The 24,329-nt window shown below is 41.2% G+C and overlaps 1 protein-coding gene across 6 annotated transcripts in view; it reads left to right on the plus strand.

Moving 5' to 3' along the window:
- The first annotated feature begins 1,361 nt into the window (after window positions 1–1,361).
- The window catches only part of TRIM44 (tripartite motif containing 44), a 109,996-nt gene continuing 87,028 nt past the window's right edge, over window positions 1,362–24,329 (plus strand). For 3 of the 6 annotated variants that reach the window (XM_055549316.1, XM_055549317.1, XM_055549314.1), the window contains exons 1-2: window positions 1,364–2,315; window positions 18,926–19,003. In XM_055549316.1, coding sequence (XP_055405291.1) covers window positions 1,656–2,315; window positions 18,926–19,003 — 738 coding nt within the window. In that variant the 5' untranslated portion in view covers window positions 1,364–1,655. Of the gene's footprint in view, window positions 2,316–18,925; window positions 19,004–24,329 lie in introns of all 6 variants that reach the window. The other 3 variants (XM_055549312.1, XM_055549315.1, XM_055549318.1) reach the window with 3 other exon arrangements.

Raw genomic sequence — 24,329 nt, forward strand, 5'->3', positions numbered from 1 at the left:
TGGCATTTTTGTGAAGATCATCTAGAAATCCTAGCTCAAATGTATTTAAGTCAATCAATAAAAAACAGACACCATCCCAGTTCCCTTCCTTCTTCTCAACTATATCTCAGTTTCTCCCTGGACTAGATCAAAGTGTCCATTTCCATTCCCAAATAAACAAATCAAAAGCTCTTCTATGAATGGAGAGACATATATATGAGGTAGAGGTGGGGAGTTGCTCAAAACAGCAGCCAGCCAAAATGTGTTAAGGGTCATTATGTGCACTAATTATAATTTGTGCCAATAACAGTTAAAATATAGTGAATACTTCTACAAGGCAGGTACCTTTACATTTCATCCACAAAATAGGTCTAAGAGTAGGTATTACTATTATTTCCACTTTGCATATATATATATATATATATATATATTTATTTATTTATTTATTTTAAGTGGAAAAGAGAATGATCAATTAACTTCTCCATAGTTGCAAAGCCAGTGAGTTGTAGTACCAGGATTTGTGGGTCCTTGGGCAGTGGCTCTTCCCAACTTGGCTTTTAAAGAGCCAAAAAAGATCCAGTTCAATTCCTGGCTCTTTAGTATTGGTTAATAAATAACAGTCCTCGTTCTTTCTCCAGGAACCAGTCTGAATCCAGATGGTCTCCTTACATAAAGGATAGTGACTGCATACTAGAACTCTCACTCGACAAATACTGTCTCTCCCTACCTACTTTCACTGACATCTCAGCCAAACCCAAGGCAAGCTCTCAAAAAAGGGCGCAGAGGCTACCATTCTAGAGTTTCGGAGCCCCTAAGAGAGCAAGAATGCAAATAGACTTTGCAAATAGACAAAGCATAGTATTGCTTTAGATCGAAAATGTCTGTTTGCTCATCCTGACTCCGATTCCCTGAGCCTAGAGGAACAAACACAACCTTTCCCCCTGGAAATCCCAAGGGGTCAGGTTCAGTCTGGTGAACAACACTGTTCTGGCACGTTGCAGAACAGGCAGCAGCGGGGGCTGAGACGGTCAGCAACAAATTCGAAGGAAGGAGGTTGAAATGCACCTGTACACCTGCCTAGTGACCTGAAAAAGTCAGGTTGACAACTCCAGAGAGCGAGTGGAGGAGGCCGGGGTGGGGGGCGGGGCGCAATTCCCGCCTCCAGAGTGAGCAGAGTGAACTGGACACCTCTTCCATCTTTCCCCTCCTTGCGGGGATGCTGAGCCCCCGCGGGAAACGCAGAAAAGGACCATCGCCACTTTAAGTGACTCAGGAAGTGAAAGGAGGCCGCCTGATTGGGGGGAGGGGGGAGGCAAAGTGGAACCGGGGCGGCGCGGAGGCGGCGCGGAGGCCCCGCGGCTCCGCGATCTCGTCGGGGGCAGCGGGAGGCCGAACGGGCGGCGCGGCGCGGGGGCCGACGGGGGCGCGGGGAGGCCGCGCCGGAAGTGCCCCAACCGCGGGAGGAAGCGCAGCGGACGCCGAGCTGCCGAGCCGGCGGGAAGGCCCTTCGCTCCTCCGCCGGACGCGGGCTACCGGGAGCAGGCAGCAGCGGCCCCGAGGCTGCGGGACACGGCGCGGCCAGTCCCCGGGACGGGCCCGGCCTGGGGTGGAGGCCGCTCCGAGGCTAGACGGCGAGATCGGTAGCCCCGAAGCCCGGGCCGAGGCAGAGCCTCCACATGGCCTCCGGAGGGGGTGCGGCCTTCGAGGAGCTGCCGCACGACGGCACGTGTGATGAGTGCGAGCCCGACGAGGCTCCGGGGGCCGAAGAAGTGTGCCGAGAATGCGGCTTCTGCTACTGCCGCCACCACGCGGAGGTGCACGGGCAGAAGTTCCCCAGACATCATCTGGCCGAGTACGTTCACTGCGCTGCCCAGGCCTGGACCCCGGGAGCCCGCGGGGATGGGGCCGGGGAGGAAGCAGTCGAGGCCCCGGTGGAGAATGAGAAAGCCCTAGAAAACGAGGCGGGGGAAGGGAGCGAGTCCGAGGAAGACAGTGAGCCCGAGGAAGAGAGCGAGACAGAGGAAGAGAGCGAGGACGAGAGCGAGGAAGACAGTGAGGAAGAAATGGAGGACGAGCAAGAGAGCGAAGCCGAGGAGGACAACCAGGAAGAAGGAGAATCTGAGGCCGAGGGAGAAACGGAGGCGGAAAGTGAATTTGACCCTGAAATAGAAATGGAAGCAGAGAGAGTGGCCAAGAGGAAGTGTCCGGACCATGGGCTTGATTTGAGTACCTATTGCCAGGAAGACAAGCAGCTCATCTGTGTGCTCTGCCCAGTCATTGGGGCTCACCATGGCCATCACCTCTCCACCCTCGATGAAGCCTTCGAGGAACTAAGAGTAAGTATTGGTCATTCGGAGCATAGACTCAGAGGTCAGGACACGTGGGTTTCAACTCACGTGGCCTTCCTGTAGCCATATTCACATTCATCATGTCCCTAGAAAGCTGGGAGCAGTGCTTAATGGCCCCTTTTTGATTGAACTCCTTTGAGAATCAGATGAAAGTTCTGGACTCTGACCTAAGAAAAATAAATGTACACGCAAAGTCTAGGGTACAGTGTCTGGAAAATGACAAGCCTCTGGTCTTTGGATGCCATTCCTTGGGATTTTGACTCCATTTAAGCCAGTTCCCACAGCATCTCCATTGTTGAGACTAGTGCCTTGACTTAAGGTTCTTGATAAGGCAGTCATTTTGCCTACTTGAAAACGTAGCAAACCGTAGTTTAGCCGGAGAACCGACGTATGTGGTTCCTCCGTAGTGAAGAGACTCCCTAAGGTTAGGTTTTGATGATAACTTTATGTGTGTTCCTGAGGTCCGTTTTAGTTCTTCATCTTTGATACTTGTTTGGAAAAGAGAATGAAAGAGTGAAGGTAAAATTCGTCTGGGAGTGTGGGTTCCCCTGTCCTTTATCTTTTGCAGGAGGGCAGGGCCTTTATTTATCTTGAACCATGCTGGTCCCCTGGAACAGTGTATGGAAATATAAATATTAATAAATATTTGTTGAATGAATGAATTTGAAGATGATTTGCCTTCTATTTATACTGTGGATGCTTACAATCAGTGAGAGAGACATCTGGAATTAACCAGGCAGGAAAGTGAGTGATCAGTTCATTAAGTGATTAGTTCATTAGCTCATTGTCATTGTAACATCTTTTGTTTCTCTAAGCAACCTTGGCAGTTGCTGCCACTGGGATAGCAAATACTTTGGTAATGATATCTGCTATATTTGGATTTTCCCTCTTTTTTAAAATCATAAAAAACACACTCAAAGTGTATAAAAACATGCACAGTCTAACAACTGTAAAGCAAATAGTGTTGTAACTTCCACCTAGATGAAGAAATAGATTATTAGTAGCACTATTGAAGCCCAATGCCCTTTTTATAATTTTCCAGTTATAGCCATCTCCCTTTCCCTTAGGTAGCCATTATCCTGACTTTTGTGGTGGTAATTTCCTTGCATATCTTTATACTTTTACCACATTTATGCATTTCTAAACTTATTTGAACTTGACACAGTTGATATTGCTCTTGTATTGTTATCATGCATTCTTTTGGAATTTGCTTCATTCTTTCAACATTGTGTTTGTGAGATTCATCCAGTGGGTGACTGTTCATATTCATTGTCGTGTATAATTCCATTTTATAAATACGCCACAAGTTACCTGTTCTGTCAAGGATGAATATCTGATTTCCAAATTCTGGAGCTTCTGATTATTGTAAATAGTGTTGGTATAAGCATTATTGTATATATCTCCTGCTGCACATCTACATACATTTAAATGGAATATCAACTTAGGAGTGTGATTGTTGGGTCACACACTATGCATATCTTCAATAATATTAGATGTTGCCAACTGTTTTCCAAAGTTGTACCAATTTGCATTCCCATGAAGAGTGTAAGAGAGTTCCTTTTTCTCAGTATCTTCACCAATACTTGTTATTACAGAATTTTTAACTTTTGTCTGTCATATGGATATGTCATGGTTTCTTCTTGTTTAAAATTTAAAGCTATTTTGAATGTCATTTGTGTTTTTTCTTTTTTTTTGCAAACTACTCATTCAGGTCTTTTGCTCATTTTTCATTTGGGTTGTCTCTCATTAATTTACAGGAATTTATACACCCCCCCACACACATATATATAACTGACTTCTTTGTTTTATGGATTACAAATATCTTCTACTCTCTTTTTCTTTTCATTTTTTATAAAATTGTGCCTTGGACAGAGAAATTCTTCATTTTAAATTAATAAACTTTATCAATAACTTCCTTTATCATTCGTTCTTTTCGTGTCTTGTTCCCTTAGTATTGCTTCTTTGGGTAGTGGAGGTGGGGGCTCCACTTCACTTTTCACCCTGGACAGATAGCCAGTTGCTCTAGCAGCATTTATTGAAAAGCCTTTCCTTTCTGTACTGATCTGCTGTGCCACCAGTCATCTATCAAATGCCCATATGTGTGTGGTGTGTTTCTTGGCACTTCTGTTTTGTACCATTGATCTATTAGTATATTCCTGCATGAGCAACATGTTTTCTTAGTTACCATAAGTTAGTAACATGTCTTAATATCTGGTAGAGCAAGTCTGTCCACTTGGTTCTTCTCAAAGAGTGTCTTAACTGGTCTTGGCCTTTTACATTTCTTAGAATCATACCACAAAGTTCTATATTAAAAATAAAAAGAGTCTGCAAGACTTTTTTTTTTATTATTGAAATTATAAGCCCATACAAGGAGAATTAATGCCATTACAAAATGGAGTCATCTGATCCTTTTTTTTGGTTTTTTACATTGCCTCACAATAAAGTTTTATAATTTTTTTTCTTGGAGAGCTTATACATTACTGGGAAGTTTATTCATGGGTACTTCCAGTTTTACAGTAGTGTAAAAAATGTTTTTAATTTTTTCCCTAATTGTATATAGGAATATGATTAACTTTTAAATACTGATTTTTATTTAAACTGGCTTACTATTTTAATAATAAATCTGTAAATTTATTCTACACACATGATCAAATTATTTTCAAGAGGGACAGTTTTTGTTTCTTTTCAGTCCTTATGCTTGTTTTTTTTTTTTCCTCCTTGCCCTGATGCTGTGGATAGGCCTGCCAATATAATGTTGAATAAAACTGATGGTAGGTATTTTTGCCTTGTTCTTAATTGAGGGATAATTCATAACATTTCACAAGTGTGGTATAACTTTTTTCCCACAGATATATTGCATCAGATTAAGAAAATTCCCTTCTAGTCCAAGTTTAAGGGCTTTTCCTTAGTACTGAATGGATATTGAATTTTATCAAATGCTTTTTCTGCATCTGTCGCATGTTCATGTGATTTTACTCTTCTGCTGTGCTGATGTGATGAATTGCATTAATTGATATACCAAGTAATTTGAAAATCAGTATTATGTTCATATGTCTCAAAAACCTCTTTTTCACCTTTGTAACTGCTTTTATTAGTTTTTTCACTTATTGTTCAAGTGTTTCTTTTTGCAAATACAGGTGTGTACATATATATAGTCTTATTTTCATCCTTTTTATTATAATATTTTTCAGTTAAAACAATCTGCCATTTCTGAGGTAAACTCAACTTGGTTTTGATGAAGTGTCCTTATGTTTTTGAATTTAACTTATTAATAATTTATGTAGGAGTTTTCATTTATATTTATGAGAGAAATTGGCTTGTAAATTTCCTTTCTTGTGATGTCCTCTTGAGATTTTGCTATCAAGGTTATGTTGGCTTCGTAGTATGAGTCAGGATGTATTGCTTCTCATATATTTTCTTCCTGTTTTAATGCTCTGGAAGTGTTTGTATAAGATTGGAATATTTCTTCCTAGAATGATTGATAAAACTGACCAGGGAAGCCATTTGCATCTGAAATGAGAGAGAGAAAGAATTTATTTTGTTATTCTTTTATGGTATTTTTGACTATGGATTCAATTTATTTGATGGTTATATGCCTATGTAGGTTGTCTATTTTCCTTTGAGTCAATTTTGATAAGTTACATTTTCCTAGAAGTTGGTCCATTTTGTTTAAATTTTCAAATATGCTAGTATAGATTTATGAATCATATCCTCTTGTTATCTTTTTTTCATACTGTTGCTATCCTCTTTATTCCTTTAAGAACAATAAGCATGTTGATTTATAATCTGTCACTGATATTTCCAGTATGTGAAGACTTGGTAGATCTCTCTCTGCTAGCTATTGTTTTTGGTGGTGGTTTTCAGGTTTCATTATTTCCTTTTGTGCTTGTTATATTTGAGTAACTTTTCATTACCTTTAAAAAATTATTTTTGGGGTATTTCCCAAGCGTTGGCATGAAGCTGGATTCTTCAAAAGAGGATTTGGGTTTGCTTCTGCTAAGACCTAAGTGTACACTTGTTTAGGACCCCTTTGTTGTTTTCCTTCCGTCACTCAGTTCTGTCCGACTCTGCGACCCCATGGACTGCAGTACGCAAGGCTTCACTGCAGTCACTCTCTGCAGTGATTTTGGTGCCCAAGAAAATAAAAGCTATCACTGTTTCCCCATCTATCTCTCATGAAGTGATGGGACCAGATGCTATGATCTTCATTTTTTGAATGTTGAGTTTTAAACCAGCTTTTTAACTCTCCTCTTTTGCCTTCATCAAGAGGCTCTTTAGTTACTCTTCCCTTTCTGCCATAAGGGTGGTGTCTCCTGCATATCTGAGGTTACTGATATTTCTCCCGGCAATCTTGCTTCCAACTTGTGCTTCATCCAGCTTGGCATTTTGCATGATGTACTCTGCATGTAAGTTAAGCAGGGTGACAATATACAGCCTTGACGTACTCCTTTCCCAATTTGGAACCAGTCTATTGTCCCATGTCTGGTTCTAACTGTTGCTTCTTGACCTGCATACAGGTTTCACAGGAGGCAGGTCAGGTGGTCTGGTATTCCCATCTCTCAGAATTTTCCACAGTTTGTTGTGATCCACATAGGCAAAGGCTTTAGCGTAGTCAGTGAAACAGAAGTAGATATTTTTCTGGAACTCTTATGCTTTATCTATGATCCAACAGATGTTTGCAATTTGATCTCTGGTTCCTCTGCCTTTCCTAAACCAGCTTGAACCTCTGAAAGTTCTCGGTTCATGTACTCTTGAAGTGGCAGCCCCCTCCCCCAGCATCACTTTCTGCCTATAATTAAGTGCACATCCCAGTTTCTTGTGATCAGTAAATGTACTCAGATCAATAGAACTGTTTCTTATACTCTGCTTGTGTTAACATTGGAACAGTACTACTAAACCTTATTAGAATTTCACCAGTTTTTTCTCTGATGACTTCAGTGCCAGGGTCCTCTGGCCACATTGTAGTTTTTTGTTTTTGATCATGATAGTTTTGAGGAGTGCCAGTCAGGTATTTGGTAGACTGTCCCTCAGTTTGGATTTGTCTGATGTTTTTCTCATGGTGAAACTTGAATTGTGGGTTCTGGAACAATAGAAATTCTCTTTTATGTTTTGCTTTCTTTAACTTAGTAGTATGTCTTGGAAATCACTCCATAGACCTCCCTATTTATTTATTTACTTAACTCTTTCAGCTGAAAGTATTCCAATGTGTGTCAGTCATTAATTTTTTTTTAGCTTTTTTAAAAAAATCATTTTTAATTGGAGGATAATCACTTTACAATATTGTGATGGTTTTTGCCATACATCAACATGAATCAGCCATAGATATATATATGTCCCTTCCCTTTTAAACCTGGAATCTATAAAGATGGTATGAAGGTTCTATATCCAGGGCACGAAAGGAGACGCAGACATTAAATTCTTAATTTATGGTATTGTTTTTCAACTCTAGGGCACCTATTTGGCTCTTTTTTTTTAAAAAAAAGATCCATTTCTCTTTATCTTTTGGGGTCTGATTCTTGATTATTTGCCATATTTTCATGATTCTTCATCTCATGATTTTTCATTCAATGTTAGACACTCTGTTTAAAAGAACTCTAGACACTAGAGTCATATTTTCCCCCCTCACAAAGGGCATACCATTTGCTCTGAAAGGCAACTAGGAAGAGGGGCTGATCATTTCTACCCAGTAAAAATCTGAACTTGGTCAGAGCTTGATTGCAGCATTAATTAGTTTCATTTCACGTCTGGTTTCATATATTTTGAGGACAGTGTACATTTACCTATTGACAAGAGAGTAGGTCTCTTAGAATATTAAAAGTGTTTTGGCGTGATAATGGCTGGAGAAGAGAATCTTTGTTATACTGCACTTACTCTTTCACCAAATATTTACTGAGCATCAGCCAAGGGCGAGTACTTTCTAAGCGTTGGGAACATAGCAAGATGGAAAAAGTCTACTTCTGCTGGAGTATACATTGTATTGGAAGGAAATAGAACAAATGGGCACATAAGCATGTAGTAAGTGATATAAAGAAAAAATGAAACAACATTGTGGGTTTAGAGAGGGACAGAAGTATCCTAGTTCTGCCACTGGCTTTTAGACCCTGGACAAGTTACTTAACAGTGGCTGTGTTTTTATATCTCTAAAATGGGTATAAAGTTAAGAAATAGTGTTTTGTGAGAGTAGAATAATCTAGTTTGTGATAAAACTTTAACAATGCTTAACAACTTTAACAATGCTTAACACATTGTTGCTGCCAAGTCACTTCAGTCGTGTCCGACTCTGTGCGACCCCAGAGACGGCAGCCCACCAGGCTCCCCCGTCCCTGGGATTCTCCAGGCAAGAACACTGGAGTGGGTGGCCATTTCCTTCTCCAATGCATGAAAGGGAAAAGTGTAAGTGAAGACGCTCAGTTGTGTCCGACCCTCAGCAACCCCATGGACCGCAGCCTTCCAGGCTCCTCCGTCCATGGGATTTTCCAGGCAAGAGTACTGGAGTGCATGGCCTTCTCCAAACACATTGTAAGTGCTCTTTAAATGTTAGCTGTTGTCTTTGTTTCTATTATAGGAGGAGTCTTGCTAAATGTATAAGTTTAGAGTTAAGAGGAATTTAAACAATACGTGTTTTGAGATCTCAATGCCAGACTGGACCGTGAGTGGCTTATGTTGGCAGTAGAAGATCAAATTGTTGCCAAGGGCTAGAGTAAAGCAAACTTAAGAGTAGGCAGGCCAGAATGGTCAGAAAACCAGGGAGATGGTAGAGCAAGAGGGGATCTAGGCAGAGGCAACCTGAAGGCTATGCCAGAAGGACTAAGGCAAACACCTTGAAGGGATGAGTTTAACCCTTAATCTCTGAAATGACCTTTAAAGTCCTGCCTTTCCTCCTGTACTGTATTTCCAGTTTGGCTCCAGAGGATTTGGTCTCCAAAGGATTCTATGGGTCCAAACTTGTATTGAGCTTGTGCTCCAGCTTTATCATAGAAATACAGTTACACAGCCCATATTATGACCTCTCATCTGGCTCAGAACCTCTTATCTCAGATACGCAGGTTTCTCTTACTGTGACCATAGTTTCTTATTCTGAAAATAGGTCATGGAGTCTTAACAAAGGAGCTTGATCTGGTTCATGGATATTTTCATATGAAAATTATGTTGCCATGGGAATTTGCATTCATAGCTATAGTTAATGAATTGTTTTGGTTGAACAATGTAAGTGCAATTACATATATTCAGAACTCTAGACCAGCAAGTTAAAAAATTATTTTGAACATAACTTACAGTAGGGGAAATATAGTTTACATTGTGGTCTAGTTTACACACACACACACATACACATTTAACTAACACAAATGGAACACTGTTAACCTTACTGCATATGATATATTCTGCTCTGTTTCTCTTCTTTTCTGTTCAAAAAAAAATTCTAGATTCTCCCAATAAATTGATTTCATTGCACACTAGTGGGTCAAGTTCTGTGGTTTGAAATGCACTTGTCTAGTTCATTCTAAGATCACCCGAAGAAAAGGTGGAGTCTTATAAAATGGCAAAGGGAGAAGTGATTGACAGAATCCAGCAAGTACTTATAAGCATTTGTGGGGTTTTTAACATTGCTTTGCTACGGACAGATCCAAAGGTTTTGAAGCCACTCCCTTTGCCCTTGGATGTGTCTTTAAGATGGATGGATATTAGGAGGGCAGAATGTTTGCTTAAGTGGGAACAGCTGCAGGGGGTAGCCCAGGGAGGGCACACTGGTAGCAGGTGGCTGGGAGGATTTGGGCGCATGCTCAGAACAGCTGGGACTGGAGGTGGGGGGGTGTGCCACTGCTGCGTCTCCTGATGGCCAGTGGCTCTGCCTGTGTGGTCAGCTCCTAAGAAGCAGCTCTGGTAGGGAGGCAAAGGGTTGAATTTCTGCTGTAATGTCCCTATTTATAGTTTTATTCCTGACTGAATGGATTTGGGGTATCTTCTAATAAAACCGTAAAGCATTGGCTACTCAGTCCTTCACTCAGTGTCATTTATTTGTATGTGTGTGCTCAAGTTGGGTCTGACTCTTTGCAACCCCATGAACTGTAGCCTGCCAGGCTCCTCTGTCCATGGCATTTCCAGGCAAGAATACTGGAGTGGGTTGCCATTTCCTCCTCCAGGGATCTTCCTGACCCAGGGATTGAACCAACGTTTCTTGCATCTTCTGCATTGGCAGGTGGATTCTTTACCAAGGCACCACCTGGGAAATCCCATTTATTTGTATAGAATAAGACACAAGAAGACAAAAGCTAAGACTAAGGTAAAAGGGGATTCAGCACTCACGGCGGGTGGAACTTCATTAGAGAGAGCCTAAAGGGCTTCTGCAGGGTTAAGTGCAGGGGGAAAGCCATCAAATTTTGTTAAGGGTATGACTCTTCCCCCAATCTTTATTATTAAAATGACACTTATAATCTAAGAATTAAGAAAAAAGGTAGAGGTGACCTTGGGGTATTGGAAGGACAGCGAAAAGGCCATTATGGAATGAAAGAGGAGTAGGAAGTAGGTTAACAAGACAGTGTGTTTCTCACCTTCTGCCACATTTTGGAATCACCTGTGGAGTGGGATTCTTTAGAAAATACCTATGATTGGCCTCACCCCAGCCTAAAATCAAAATCTTTGGGAATGGTGAGGTATTTTGCAGAATGCCTTTCTCTTGGGATTTGTCACCTCTTCATCTCATGGTTAGACTGGAGTTACTGGTTTGTAGAAGGAAGACCATGGAATTAAGGGTACATACTGTCAAGGGGACTCTTGTGAGAAACGTCCAGACTTTCCTTGCACTCTCTCCCAGGAAGTGCCCTCTCTTTCTCTGCCCCAATCTTTCAATCAGAATGGAATGGATTTGGAGAAGGCAATGGCACCCCACTCCAGTACTCTTGCCTGGAAAATCCCATGGACGGAGGAGCCTGGTGGGCTGCAGTCCATGGGGTCGTGAAGAGTCGGACACGACTGAGCGACTTCACTTTCACTTTTCACTTTCATGCATTGGAGAAGGAAATGGCAACGCACTCCAGTGTTCTTGCCTGGAGAATCCCAGAGATGGGGGAGCCTGATGGGCTGCCGTCTATGGGGTCACACAGAGTTAGACACGACTGAAGTGACTTAGCAGCAGCAGCAGGCTGTCTAAAGCTGGTATGGAGGAATGATGAAGTTACTAGGAATCTAGGCTGTTTCTACCTCTGTTATGGCATCCCTAGGGTATAGTCCTTGTCATGGACCGAGATGACTACTGGAGGTCCAGCCAATACATCTGAATTCCAGGATGGCAGGCACAGGAACGTGAAGAAGGAAAGAGAACCCTTTAAGAGAACCTTCCAGAAGTTGCACACATTGCTGTTTATATTTCAGTGGTCAGAGTTCAGTCCCATGGCATTATCTAGTTGCAAGAGGGGGTGCTAGGAAGCAGTCTTTTTTTCAGGCCATGGTGTGTCCAGCTAAAACTGGAGTGTCTTACTAAGGAGAAATGGGAGAATGAATATGAAGGACCAAGCTGTCTTGCCCTAATTGGCTTTGCCCTCCATGGGTTTGAATCCTGGCTCTGCTACTTGTTACCTGTGTCATGCTGGAGAATTCATCCTCTCTCTCTGAATCTTGGTTTCATCATTTGTAACATGGCCATAATAATTATTTCTCCTTTTAGGGCTATAGTGAAAACCAAATAATACACGTAAAGATCTTAGCACAGTGCCTGGAATATAATAATCCCTCAGCCATTAGTGACTCTTGCTACACCTACAGAGCCATCTATGGTTCTATTCTGAGTTCAATTCCAGACCAGTTAGTCTGACAGAAGTTCGGACACCAAGTTTCTTTGGGTGGAAACTGGTCAGCCCCCTCTCCTTCTGCTCCTTCTGCCTGCTCTATTCTGGTGGGTAGAAAGGCTGGTGAAAAACCTGCCTTCAGAGGAAAGGCTCCTGTATATTGCAGTGTCCTGCTGGTGCCTTGTGCACTAGCTAACCAAAACACAGCTGGTATGTCTAATTTTAGGTTCACAAGTCTTGCTGGTTGTCCTCTTTAAATTCTGTTTTACATTCTGAACTGTGGGAAATTTTTATAGAAGCAGAGAGGAGGCAGGGGCAATACACCCTTTTCTTTCTGCTTAGAAAATAGCCTCTGTTTTCTTTCCAGTAAGAAATGGGGACAAGTTGGGGAAAGCCATTATAGGCACCCCCACTGTCCTCCCCTCCATCCTTTGGGCCTGCGTGAACCCTGGTGGGGTATAACTTGTGGTGAATGATAGACTCTGACTTCATGTGTATGAGGAATGGAAGTCATATATACCCTTTTATATTTTAAATTTCACTCTGTTGCCTGTGCGGAGAAGGGACTGTAGGGTAGGTGAGGGGAGCGGTATTGCTTCTTGGACCTCAAGCAAGCAGGGAGTAGTAGAGATGGTAAAGAGTAATTGAACTTGGCCTAGGTTTTAGAGTTAGGTCTGAAAAGACTTGGTGATAGGTTTTCTCAGACCCAAAAAATGATTTTGCATCTGAGCAACTGTGTAAAGGTGGTTACCTAACATAGGAGTGGATTTGGAGTTGGAAAATCAAGTCATGTGAAGAACTTGGAAAAGAATTTTTGGACATGGTGTGATGATACTAAAATCGGTTTAATTTCATTTTGTCAGGACTTTGCTTTATGGTTGGATTCCTTAGGAGGACTTCTTATACATTCTATCTCCCAATCCTTTTCCATTGTTTCTCCCCCAAAAAACTTTTTGTGAAAATGATAGAAAGTTGGATTGATTTTTTTTTTTCTTTTTGAAAGCATGGTACCAATGCAAGGCCACTGGGATAGAAAAGAAAACAACAACAATAACAACAAACAGGCAGCCAATATTCTTTTGCAACCCAGCATCTTCTGATTCTTTGTAATACAGAATTCAGTATTTAGGAGCCAGTTTAAGATACTGAGAAGGAAGTGGCAGGAAATGGCAACCCACTCCAGTATTCATGCCTGGAAAATCCCATGGACCAAGGAGCCTGGTGGGCTACAGTCCATGGGATCGCAAAGAGTCGGACATGACTGAGCGACTTCATTTCATTTCATTTTCATTTAAGATACTAAGTTATTTTTACATTTCTACTGACACATGACTTTTCTTTTGGTCCCCAGGTGGTAATAGGCATTAGACTAGAAAGTATAGAGACTGGTTGTCAAGAAACACTTCCTGTTCTGATGCCCCCTTTACCTGCCATATTCCACCTTTATTTCTACCTCTTGCCCATTTTTCAAAGAATGTTTACATTAGAATGAACTATATTATTTCTCTGTTTTGGATGTACATGTATATATGAGGTATTCTGAATCCCTTTGAGGAAAGACATGCCACCTTTCTTGGTGTTCAAATACAAAAACCCTTAGAGGTAAAAAACTCTGAGTTGCTGCTAAGGGTGGCAACTTCAGATGTCTACAGGGAACAGCAAGGTAATATAAATGAGAAGCCATCCAGGGTAACTGTGGCGTACTGAAGGGAGCTTGCCTTGCCTGAAGTGGGTAGTTGCTACTCAGCTTCCGCCAGTTGCTGCTGGGTGGAAAGGGAGCCCAGTACAGTCAGACCTTTCAGATTTTCCGAAGAAGCTAGCAATCTTCATTATGGCATATCTCCTGGTTTTTAAGTGTTGGCGATTAATTTAAAATTCCTAGCATGCTGGTGTGGGACAACACTCTAAAAACAAAACAAAGGCTGTGACCTGTGAATTTGTAGGTTCTGATTTGGCCCCTTTTCCTCATTTACAAGTTGAGAAACAGAAACTCTGAGATATAAAATGACTTTTCCAAGCTCACATAGCAATTAGTAGGAATGAAGCCTGGTTCTCCCTTCTCTTTATGCAGTGCCCTTTACACTAAGAAAATTAAACTTTGGGGGGAACTTTGAGGAATGTGCCAGTCCCTTTTCACAGAATAGTGCATGTGCTTTCCAAATCTTGTGTATAGTTTGGGGATTTCAAACTCCCTGAAATCGATATATGAGTCCTAGGTGGAGAATCTTCTCTTATACTTTTGGTTCATGTTTGCTGCAAAGGGAACAGTGCCCTGGTATTTATACGTAGGCAGATTTAAGAGAGAGACACTAGAAGCAGAAACTCTGGGTCGGTCTTCCGCTCCCCTCCCCACCCCACCCCCCAGCCTTTTGTGTATTAAATTCTAATTAGACAATAGGAATACATTTAAGTAAGTCTAAGACTCTTCCTACCACTATTCCCACTACCAGTAGCCCCAAGTCATTGCTTTTCTAATCTTTTACATACATATGTAACCCATAGAATAGGTTTATATTTCTTTAAATAAGTGATATAGTATGCCTTGTTTGGCAAGCTTTTTAAAATTCAGCATTGTGCATTGCCATGTACATACCGGTCTACTTCATTCTTTTTATTTGCCATATCAGACCTCATTTGTAATTCCATAGTTTATTTAGCCACCCACAATTGATGGATGCTTAGGCTATTTCCAGGTTTTTACTATTAAAAACAGTGCTGCAATAATTATTTTTGGGCATACCTCCTTGACACATGTTAGTGTTTCTCAAGGGAAGAAGGTGAAAAATGGACTTGCTTGGCATGTGATTTCAAAGTAGCTTTGTTATGTCAGCAACATATGAAAATTCCCAACCTCCCCGAAGTCTCTCATCACTTGGTGTTATCAAATCAAAATTTTTTTTGATTTGGATAAGTATGATGGATAAGAAATGATATCAAAATTACAAGTAAGTTTGAGCATCTTTTAACATCTTTTCATATGTGTATTAGCCATTTCACATTTCTATTATGTTCATATCCTGTGTTGGGATTTCTTTTGTGCTTATTTGGCTTTTTCTTATTTATAGGAATCCCTTGTGTATTTTCCCATGTGTTCCTGATACCAGCCTCTTCTCTTGTATATGTTACAAATCTTTGTTATTTGGATCTTTTTGATCCTGATTTTGCTACTGACCAGCTCTGTAATTTGAGGGGTGGGTGTCACAACAGAGCACTTGTCTTGTTTTAATCTACACTCTTCTTGGGGGAGGAGAGAGGTTCATAGACAAGGATAGGCTCACGTGTGGGAAGGAGTTGAGGAAGAGCACCATCAGGAGACTCACTTCATCACCACTCACAGTGCTTGCCCCAAGGACTGACAGTAGAACCTGGCCATTTATGGATCCACATGTGTCAACAGTTAGAATTCTTCTGACTTCTCAGTTAGAACACAAGTTTCAGAGGTACCTCTTCCATTCCACCACAGTAGGGAAGTATGTAAGTATGACCTATTCCAGTTATCTTTTGACTGATGAGTGCCCTCAGCAAACTATTAAAACACAATACCACCCAATGCTTTGGAGACACTCATACTCAAATACCACCTTAGGCATAGACAACCTGTGCCCCTGCCCTGTGCTTTAGAGGGCCCTTCCTTTGCCCATGCCTGCCCCCTTCTAGAGGAGAAGTAAATGGCACCCCACTCCAGTATTCTCGCCTGGAGAATCTCATGGACAGAGGAGCCTGGTGGGCCACAGTCCATGGGGTCGCAAGAGTCGGACACGACTTAGCGACTACACCACCACCACCACCCCCCGCCCCATTCTAGACCACTCTCCCAAGTATCCAGAATCCAAGAATTACCTAATGACATGTCCTGACCCTGCTCTCAGGGCCTGCAGAGGCTTTTTCTGAGGCCATCCTCCAAAAGATGAATCAAACCATTAGACCCCACCCCTGATATGTGCATTCTTATGTTCCAGGTGTGGCCCAGGGTGACTGAAAGAGATGTTCCCAGAACTTGGGTGTACTAGCCTGAACGTCTGTGTACAAGGCTTGTTGAGGTGCAGGAAGGGACCAGGGTGTGTGAAAAAGGAAAGGCAGTGGCTTTGGGGCCAGGGTAGTCCATTTTCACTCTGACACTCAGCCCTGCAGCTGTCAGAGGAGAGTCTCCCAACTGCTTATTTTGGGGGGGGAGGGTAGTTTTTTTTTTTTTTTTTAAAGCCATTAGGGACGGTTTTTTTTCCACCACTCATTTAGAGGCTGGCTCCATATACACCCCAACTATCTGAGAATATTCTCAAAGAAAGCAGGGTGGGGAGTGGTCTGGGTGAATTTCCTGAAGGAAGGGTCTCTGCCTCTCCTCTGTCACTCGCCTGGTAGGCAGTGCTGCTGTTGCTAGGAAGAAGGATTCTGCTGACCCACTGGATTTTTATGAAAGAAGGCTAAGGGTTCCCTTATCTCCCCTCACAAGGCACATCTGCCGGCAAGCAGGCTGTCTGCTTCTTAGGGATTCCTTCGTCATCCTGTTTCTCTTCTGATGTTTTAAGACACAGTTTAGTGCATTCCTTTCTGTTCTCTAGAGCTGTGGGGGAAGGCAGGGCGGTGGGGAAGTCATAATATATCAGGGCTCTTGCTGAAGAGCTTAAAATGGGTGCTGGCAGCTGGGATGTGGGGAAAGAGAGCTTTCCAGGGACAAGTGACCTGCTTGTTCAGCCAATGAGAAGCAGGTTAGAGGAATGATATCACCAGACAGGCGTTATTGTCTGATCTTCTCATAAAAGCGGGATTGTGTCTGGCAATTTAACCCTTTTTTAGATACTTTGGGTCTCACGCACTTCCTGGTATGTGACCTCCAGATTCCTTTTCCCACCTGTCTGCTGTGAGACCAGAGATTAAAGATTTAAATTGGCGATGAAACTTGGGAAGTGATGTCATCATCTTGAAAATACAAACTAAAACTTAGAACCACAGTTAGGGTGGGAATGTCAGCTGTGTCTGGAGAGTACATCTAAAGCAGATATCCATCTTAGGTTACATCAGACTTTTACTGTAGACTTGGGAGAGAATGGAGGGTAGAGGGGGTGAAAAGGATTTAGGCTTTAGTCTATTTTAATCTATATGATGGAGACTTACTAAGTATGCCCTGTTTTGGAGAAACTGGAATTTTCCTCCCAAATTGGGAAAATATCACTGTGTCTGAGGCCAATTTTGAAGAACAGATATTTGTCATGTTTGATTATATTACACTTGTTTTTGTCCCTTACCCATAAAAATGACTTGATTTTCTCATACTTGATTTTCCATCACTGTTGAAATGAGGGTAAAGATCCTGTCCTATCCCCGAGGAGTTGAGATAAGAAAACAAACTAATTCATGTGACTTTTCATCTAGTGCTGCACACATGTATTATTATTAAGGCATTTGTATCTTAAGATTGCATATTCATTCATTCATTCGTTTAGCATACTTTTTAAAACGCCTTGATGCTGGACACAGATACAGAGAAAAGATGTAGTTATTACCTTTAAGGAGTTTTAAATATTGTGAGGGAGACAGATAATAATAATAAACATGTCTCATACATCTATTGTCTTTGCCACGTGCCAGGCCCTGTTCAAAGTACCTTGATGTATTGTGAGCTTGTTGTATCTTACTACAGCCCTCTGAAGTGGGTACTGTTTTTAGCTTCATTTTATAGATAAAGAAATTGAGGCTCTGGGAGGCTGTGTGATTTGCCTGAGGTCACGCAGATCTAGTGGTAGATTTGGGACTTGAATCCAGGCAGTGTAGCTTTAGTCTGTGCTTTCGGTCTGTGCTAACCAGTGCAGCGATCACTAGCTATACGTGGCTTCAGAGGACTTGAAACTTGCTAAGTCCAAATTGAATTGGGCTGTATGAAATACACACTAGATTCCAAAGCTCTGGTATGAAAAAAAAAATGTATAAAATACCTCGTGTTGAAACTGCATGTTGCGGTGACAATATTGTGGGTATACTGAGTTAAGTAAAATGTATTCAAAGTAATTTCCTTTTGTTTTTTTGACTACTCGAAAACTTATATATGTGCCTTGCATTTTTGCCGTATGTTTCTATTGGACTGTGCTGGTCTAAATCATTATAATGTAGTAACAACAACAATAATAATAGGGGACCTTGAGCTCTCACTATGTGCCACATATTATGCTCATGCCTTTACAAACACCATTTCAATTAAGCTTCAAAATAACCCTTGTTTCAATCTTCATTTTGTTGAAAAGGAAGGAGGTTTTGAGAGTCAGTAACCTGCCTGAGGTTAGTTAACTAGTTAACGTAGACCCCAGATTTGAAACGTTTTATGTCTGACTCAAATACCTGTGTTCAACCAGCATCCTGAAATGCCATTTCCAGTTAAATCTTAGGGCATTTTGTTTGTTTGTTTTTATTTTTGTAAGAATTCTTAGTATTGCATACATCTGTATTTGTGATCTAGAAGTTTAAAATCAAAATCACTTGGTCATAAAATAGACATCTTGGATAGAAATCTCTTGCAAAGCTTTGGCCCTCAGTGAATAATGGCACAGTTGAGCCCTGAGATGAAGCAGTGAGTCACCCTATACAAATTGTGTTTAATTTTCATTCCAATTGTTCTCTCAGGTCACTGGGCAATTTATGTCCCAACCGTCTTTGTCCATAGAGAAGAGGAAAAGGGGCAACACAGCTTTCCTTAGTTGTTTAGTCTTCTTGCTGATAGGAAGGGGAAAAAAAATGCCTTCCGTTTCATTGTCCTGTGAAATACTGTTTGTGTTCTAGAGAGTAACAAAGTGCTGTCTAATGACCCCTGACTTTCCTTTCTTCTAGAGCAAAGACTCAGGCGGACTGAAGGCGGCTATGATAGAGTTGGTGGAAAGGTTAAAGTTCAAGAGCTCAGACCCTAAAGTAAGTATTGTTTTGGATTTAATTGGATATTGGTACCCCAAGTATTTCATTCTCCTTGGGCTAAATTCGAGGGATATTAATGACAGTCTGTCTGAACATTGCATCAAGATTAATTAAGCCTGCCCATCAAAAGCAGTGTTCTAATGTGCTTAGAGATAAGTCATCTATTTTTCCCCTTCTCTATTTTATGACTTACAACACATAATCATTAATTGTTTTCTCTGAACTGCAGACAAGTGCATTTTTAATCTTCCTTTACTGGGCCTTTGAGACTACTGGTCCCTGTGTCCATTAAATCCAGCCACAGGCATCAGAGATACAATCAGCTTAATGCTGGGGACTGGAATAAGCTCAGGCCTATGCAGTTGGTGTTCAGTACTAGCGTCTTGTCACCCTCCCACTTACAGGAGCCAGCTGCCACAGTGAATGCCTTTGTCCTCATGACCTGGAGTCTGGTCTGGGAAATGGTTTAAGCTTCCCAGCTTTCTTTGCGAGATGTTGGGGGTACTCTAGGATTGGTGTTCTGGGAGGTGCCGTACCAGGGTTTGGGGTGGACGGGGAACTGAACATGCCTGAGGGATTATGATTCATGCAGCCTCCCTTCTCCTACCCAGATGCTCGCTGTGGCGCTCCCGGTACTGGTGCCAGCTGGCTTTGCCTGAGAGTCAGAGCCTCTCACAATTGAAGAGAGAAAGGAGCATGATTTTATTTGACTTTCTGTATTGTCATTTTTTTAAATTAAAAAATTTTATAAGAGGAATTAGACTAGCATTTCCTGAGCACCTGCTAAGAGCCAGGCACTGTGCTAGGATCTTTACATACCTTTTTAAAAAATTGTGATAAAATATACAAAATGAAATGTACCATTTTAACCATTTTGGAGCGTTCAGTTCCATGACCTTAAGTGCATTCACCTTGTTATGCAGCATCGCTACTCTCCATCTCCAGAACTTTATCCATCGTCCCAAACTGAAACTGTGCCATGAAGCACTAACTCTTCATTCTGCCTCTCCTCTTACACACTTGTGATCATTGCAGTAACCTTGTACATTAGCTTTTCTTCCCATTTTATTGATAAGAACACTGAGGTTCAGAGAGAGAGGGCCATTAGCCCCAAGTAGAGTGTAATTTAGAGCTGAGATTCAAAATCTGATTCCAGTGTTTGTGTTCTTTTTTATCATGCTGCAAGCACTGGGTTTCATCTCTGTTCTCCTATATAATCACATTATGCTTCCATTTTCTATTGGGAAACACTGTATGAGCCAGAGCCACAGACAATGACAGGCTCTTCAAAAGGTGGCTACAGTCACGCATCTACAAAATAATTTTCATTTTATACAGCATTGAAAGTTCTTGGGACATCGGTAACACCTTTTGCCTTCTGGTGTAGTTAGGGTTCCAGAGCATCTTGATACCAAAAAAAAAAAAAAAATATATTGGAGTAACTTTTGTCAATTTTGGTAGCTCAAAGTAGAAAGACCCCCTCAAAACTACTTACATTAAAGTAGTTTTCCTTTAGTGAAAGTGAACCAATTAATTATTAAAGATAGCAGAAAGCTTTTTTTTTTTTTTTTTTTTTTTACCAAGTTTCTCTGGTTTCTGGGACAGCAGCTATCCTGAAGGAAACATGTATTTCCTCTTTCTGCCACACCCACATGCTTAGAGGCATTGAAGAGCAGGAGGATGTGTACCGATTGCACTGAGTGGCTTCTGTGCCTGATGACAATACAGGTGAAGTGCTTTGGGATCCTTTATGAATGCATATAGTGCATCTGACGGGAAACTTGCCAGAGGTGGAAGGACTGAGTATTCCCCTGCGAGCAACCCATGGAAGCCTCAGGATTTTCCCACGGTGCATCATAAGCTAAAGGATATTTGTTAGGACCTCGCTTGATCGTGAGGATATTTATACACACGCACCTTTCTTTCATCTTCTCTTTGTCTCATCCTGGATGGTTTTCCACCAGTCTGTTTTATTGTCAAGCCCCTTTCTCGTCCACCATATGTGTGTGCCATTTTTTACCTGGAGCCAGCTCGAAGAAGGACCAATGTCATTGCAGAATGACTGTCAGATCACAAAGAGGGGATGAAAAATGGGACACTAAATACATAATTTCTGCAACAAAGAAAAATTTCCCAGAAATAAACTGGTGTCTTCCAAAATAATCCATGCATTTTTAGTCTGTTCTGTCTTCCCTCCTAACCCTACCACCCCTTTCTTATGTTGGCCTATTTAAGAAGGGCAAAATCTCTCAGGCTTTGGGACCTGTCATTTCCGGGTGTAGCAGCTTTACGTAGAAGCACTGATTGAGTCATGGAGCACTGAGCACTCTCTCTGCCTCACTTCCTCAGGAATTCCCTAAAGCCTCACAAAACTTGATTAGTCCAGACACTGAGGTCTGCTGGGGACTGAGTTAATTTTTACATCTCAGTTTTGCCAGAGAGAAGTGGAAGATGCCTAGATTAACCTTTTTAAAAAAAAATTATAATATATGCTTATAGATTAAAAATATAAATATTCATAAAGGAAATTAAAATGAATTTCCCTCAAGTTAACCACTGTTAACATTTTGCTATGTAACCTTCTAGACCTTTTTTCATATGGAAATAAATGTTTCTAGGATATTTTACAAAAATTATACCATAGCTGTAGCTTAAGACACAGAATGTCTAAAACATTCTTCAGTGTCAGTAATATAGACTTCTAAATGAGATGCCTCATTTTGTCCAAAATATTCATCAGATACCCTCTTTTCTTCAGAGCAATGGTTCTTAAACTTTAGTGTGCATGAAAATCACTTGGAGGACTTACTAAAATATAGCATACTGGACCCATCCCAGAGTTTCTGATTCAGTGAGTCTGGGGGCACTAGAAACTGTGTTGGATCTTCATTATTTTCCTGCCCTCTTGTGTTTTGGTTTTTCTCATTCTTTTCTGCAAATAGCCAGAAGAGCCCTTGTAAATAAGTCCAAATGATTTCAACCTTGAAAAAAATGAAATACGTGAAAGTCCAGGCTTAGGAAACAAACTGAGCTGAGGCAGCAGAGGAGTAAGAGAGGGGGAGGGAGGTGAGCGGAGTCATCAGCCCAGGCTCCCCGAGAGGACAGGGTTCCTTTAAACAGTTATGTCCAACAGGGAAGCAACAAAGCCAAATAAAGGGAAAGGAGTTCTGGTCAGGAATGAGGAGGATGATCAAAGCGTCATGGTCTAGGAGTGGGCTGAGTTCCAAGACCAGAGGAACAGCAAGAGATATCAAATTCCAGCTACTAGGATTGAGCCTGAGGATGGGAAAGAGCACCGGCAACGGTTGGTAAATAAGGCACAGGTCCACATGAGGTTGTGTGTCTGAGTGTTGCTGGGGTGAGCCTAGTTTTAAAGGGGACAGACCTCTAGGGATCCAGGACTTGTGTACAGTGGGAAGAAATTATTTTTAATAGCAATCTTTATTATGTTTAATTGAAAGTGGTCTATTAAGTAATCCTCATGTGTTTGACATGATCCAGTTTGCAAACATTTTTTTGCAGCCAAACTTTTCAGAAACATCTGTTGCACAAAGCAGGATTTTAGTCTCTAGATTTCTAACATTTATTCTAGACTTTAGGGAAACTAAAAGATGTAGTTAATTAGGGGTTTGTATGTGTGTGTGTGTCCAGGCTGGATTTTTAGGAAATTTAAAGCACATGAGTTCTTCACAGCTTTCCTTTGTAGTGACTGTGCAATCATCTTTCATAGTTTACCCAGGGGAAACCTGAAACTTAAAAAACACATCGATTCCCTTCCTTTCCTTCCTTCTGCTCAGTCTCCCAGAAAGCATTGAATCAAAAGTATAACATGCTAAGCCCAGTGTAACCAACCTCTCATCATGCAGTTAATGATAGCCATTTTCTCCATTAAATATTGATTACTTTTCTTTCCATAGAAGATGCACCACTGACTGCTTCCTATAGCTGGTGTGCTTGAAACAAACAGTTAAACCATGTTTGTGTATCTAGAATTTATACTAATTTATTAAGAAGTTATTCTCAAAAAAGCATCTTAAACTCGAGCCAAGTGGCTCACATTGTTCTCTCTGACTGGAGTGGGATTAAACATGGGATCTAATCATACTAAAACTGTTTAGAATATAATCAGGTTCTTTTCCTTTTTTCTCTGATCTCTAAAGATATTCTTACTGAAGTGTGAAACCAAAGAATTGTCTAGCAACGTGAAATTAAATAGAACTGAGGATTGTTTTCTTGTTTTATTTAGCATTTACAGAGCATTTTATAATTGAAAGAGGACTTTATGGTACTTTTTAATAGCTGATGTCATTGACATAGAACATACCCCAGACCTTCACACCAGTGCTAATCAGACTATTGTTAAAATGATAGGTTTTGCATGTACAAATGGTAATGGATAGAAGCCAAACCGAACTTGAATTCTTAGTGTCTTGTTATCACCTGGGTCAAGCCAGGCCTTGTGCCAGTCCTTGTCCTGCCACAAGATAGACGTATTCAATGAGGCAGTATTCAATCAACCATCTGAAGCAAATAATTAAGATGCCGGAGTTATTAAATTGGCTCATTCAAAAGCGTTTCTTTGGTTGGAGGGTTATTAGAATTATTGACCTAGTTCTTCACTTTAAATAAAAAAGTTGTAAATAGTAATCTTGAAAGACATGAATTGTGTTTATCTCTGTATCCTCAAGCCCTATGAGCATGGTACCTGGCACATAGTAATAGATTTTCTTCTTCTTGTGCATGCTCAGTCATGTCCAGCTCTTTATGACCCCATGAACTATAGCCTAACAGGCTCCGCACCCATGGGATTTTCCAGGCAAGAATACTGGTCTGGGTTGCCATTCCCTTCTCCAGAAGAGCTTCCAGACCCAGGAATTGAACCCATGTCTCCTGCATTGGTAGGTGGATTCTTTTACCACTGAGCCACCTGGGAAACCCTATAATAATAGATATGCATTATCTGTTACAACAACCATATGAAAAGAAATATTATTATTTGCCCTGTTTTATGGATATGCAATCTAAGAGACGTTAAGTAGTTTGCTAGTAAGTGATGGGAATAGAGCTTAAAATTAACTTCAGATTCATCCTGTTTCATGTTACATACCTCATACTATTGTTGAACCCATGGATGATTTGATATTTATACACATAGCCTGTCTAGCAATATGACTCTTCACTATTTTTCCCTCACACCCTTCTTTTACCTTCTTTCCCTCTCACCCTTCTTTTAGGAAACATTCTCAGGTCTCTGAGGCATAGAAATGACCCAGAAGCAAATTCGACCTCTTTTCATCACATGTAGACACTGGGGCAGTGAAAA

Source organism: Bubalus kerabau, chromosome 15 (genome assembly GCF_029407905.1).
Source record: "Bubalus kerabau isolate K-KA32 ecotype Philippines breed swamp buffalo chromosome 15, PCC_UOA_SB_1v2, whole genome shotgun sequence".
NCBI classification, from domain to species: Eukaryota; Metazoa; Chordata; class Mammalia; order Artiodactyla; family Bovidae; genus Bubalus; species Bubalus kerabau.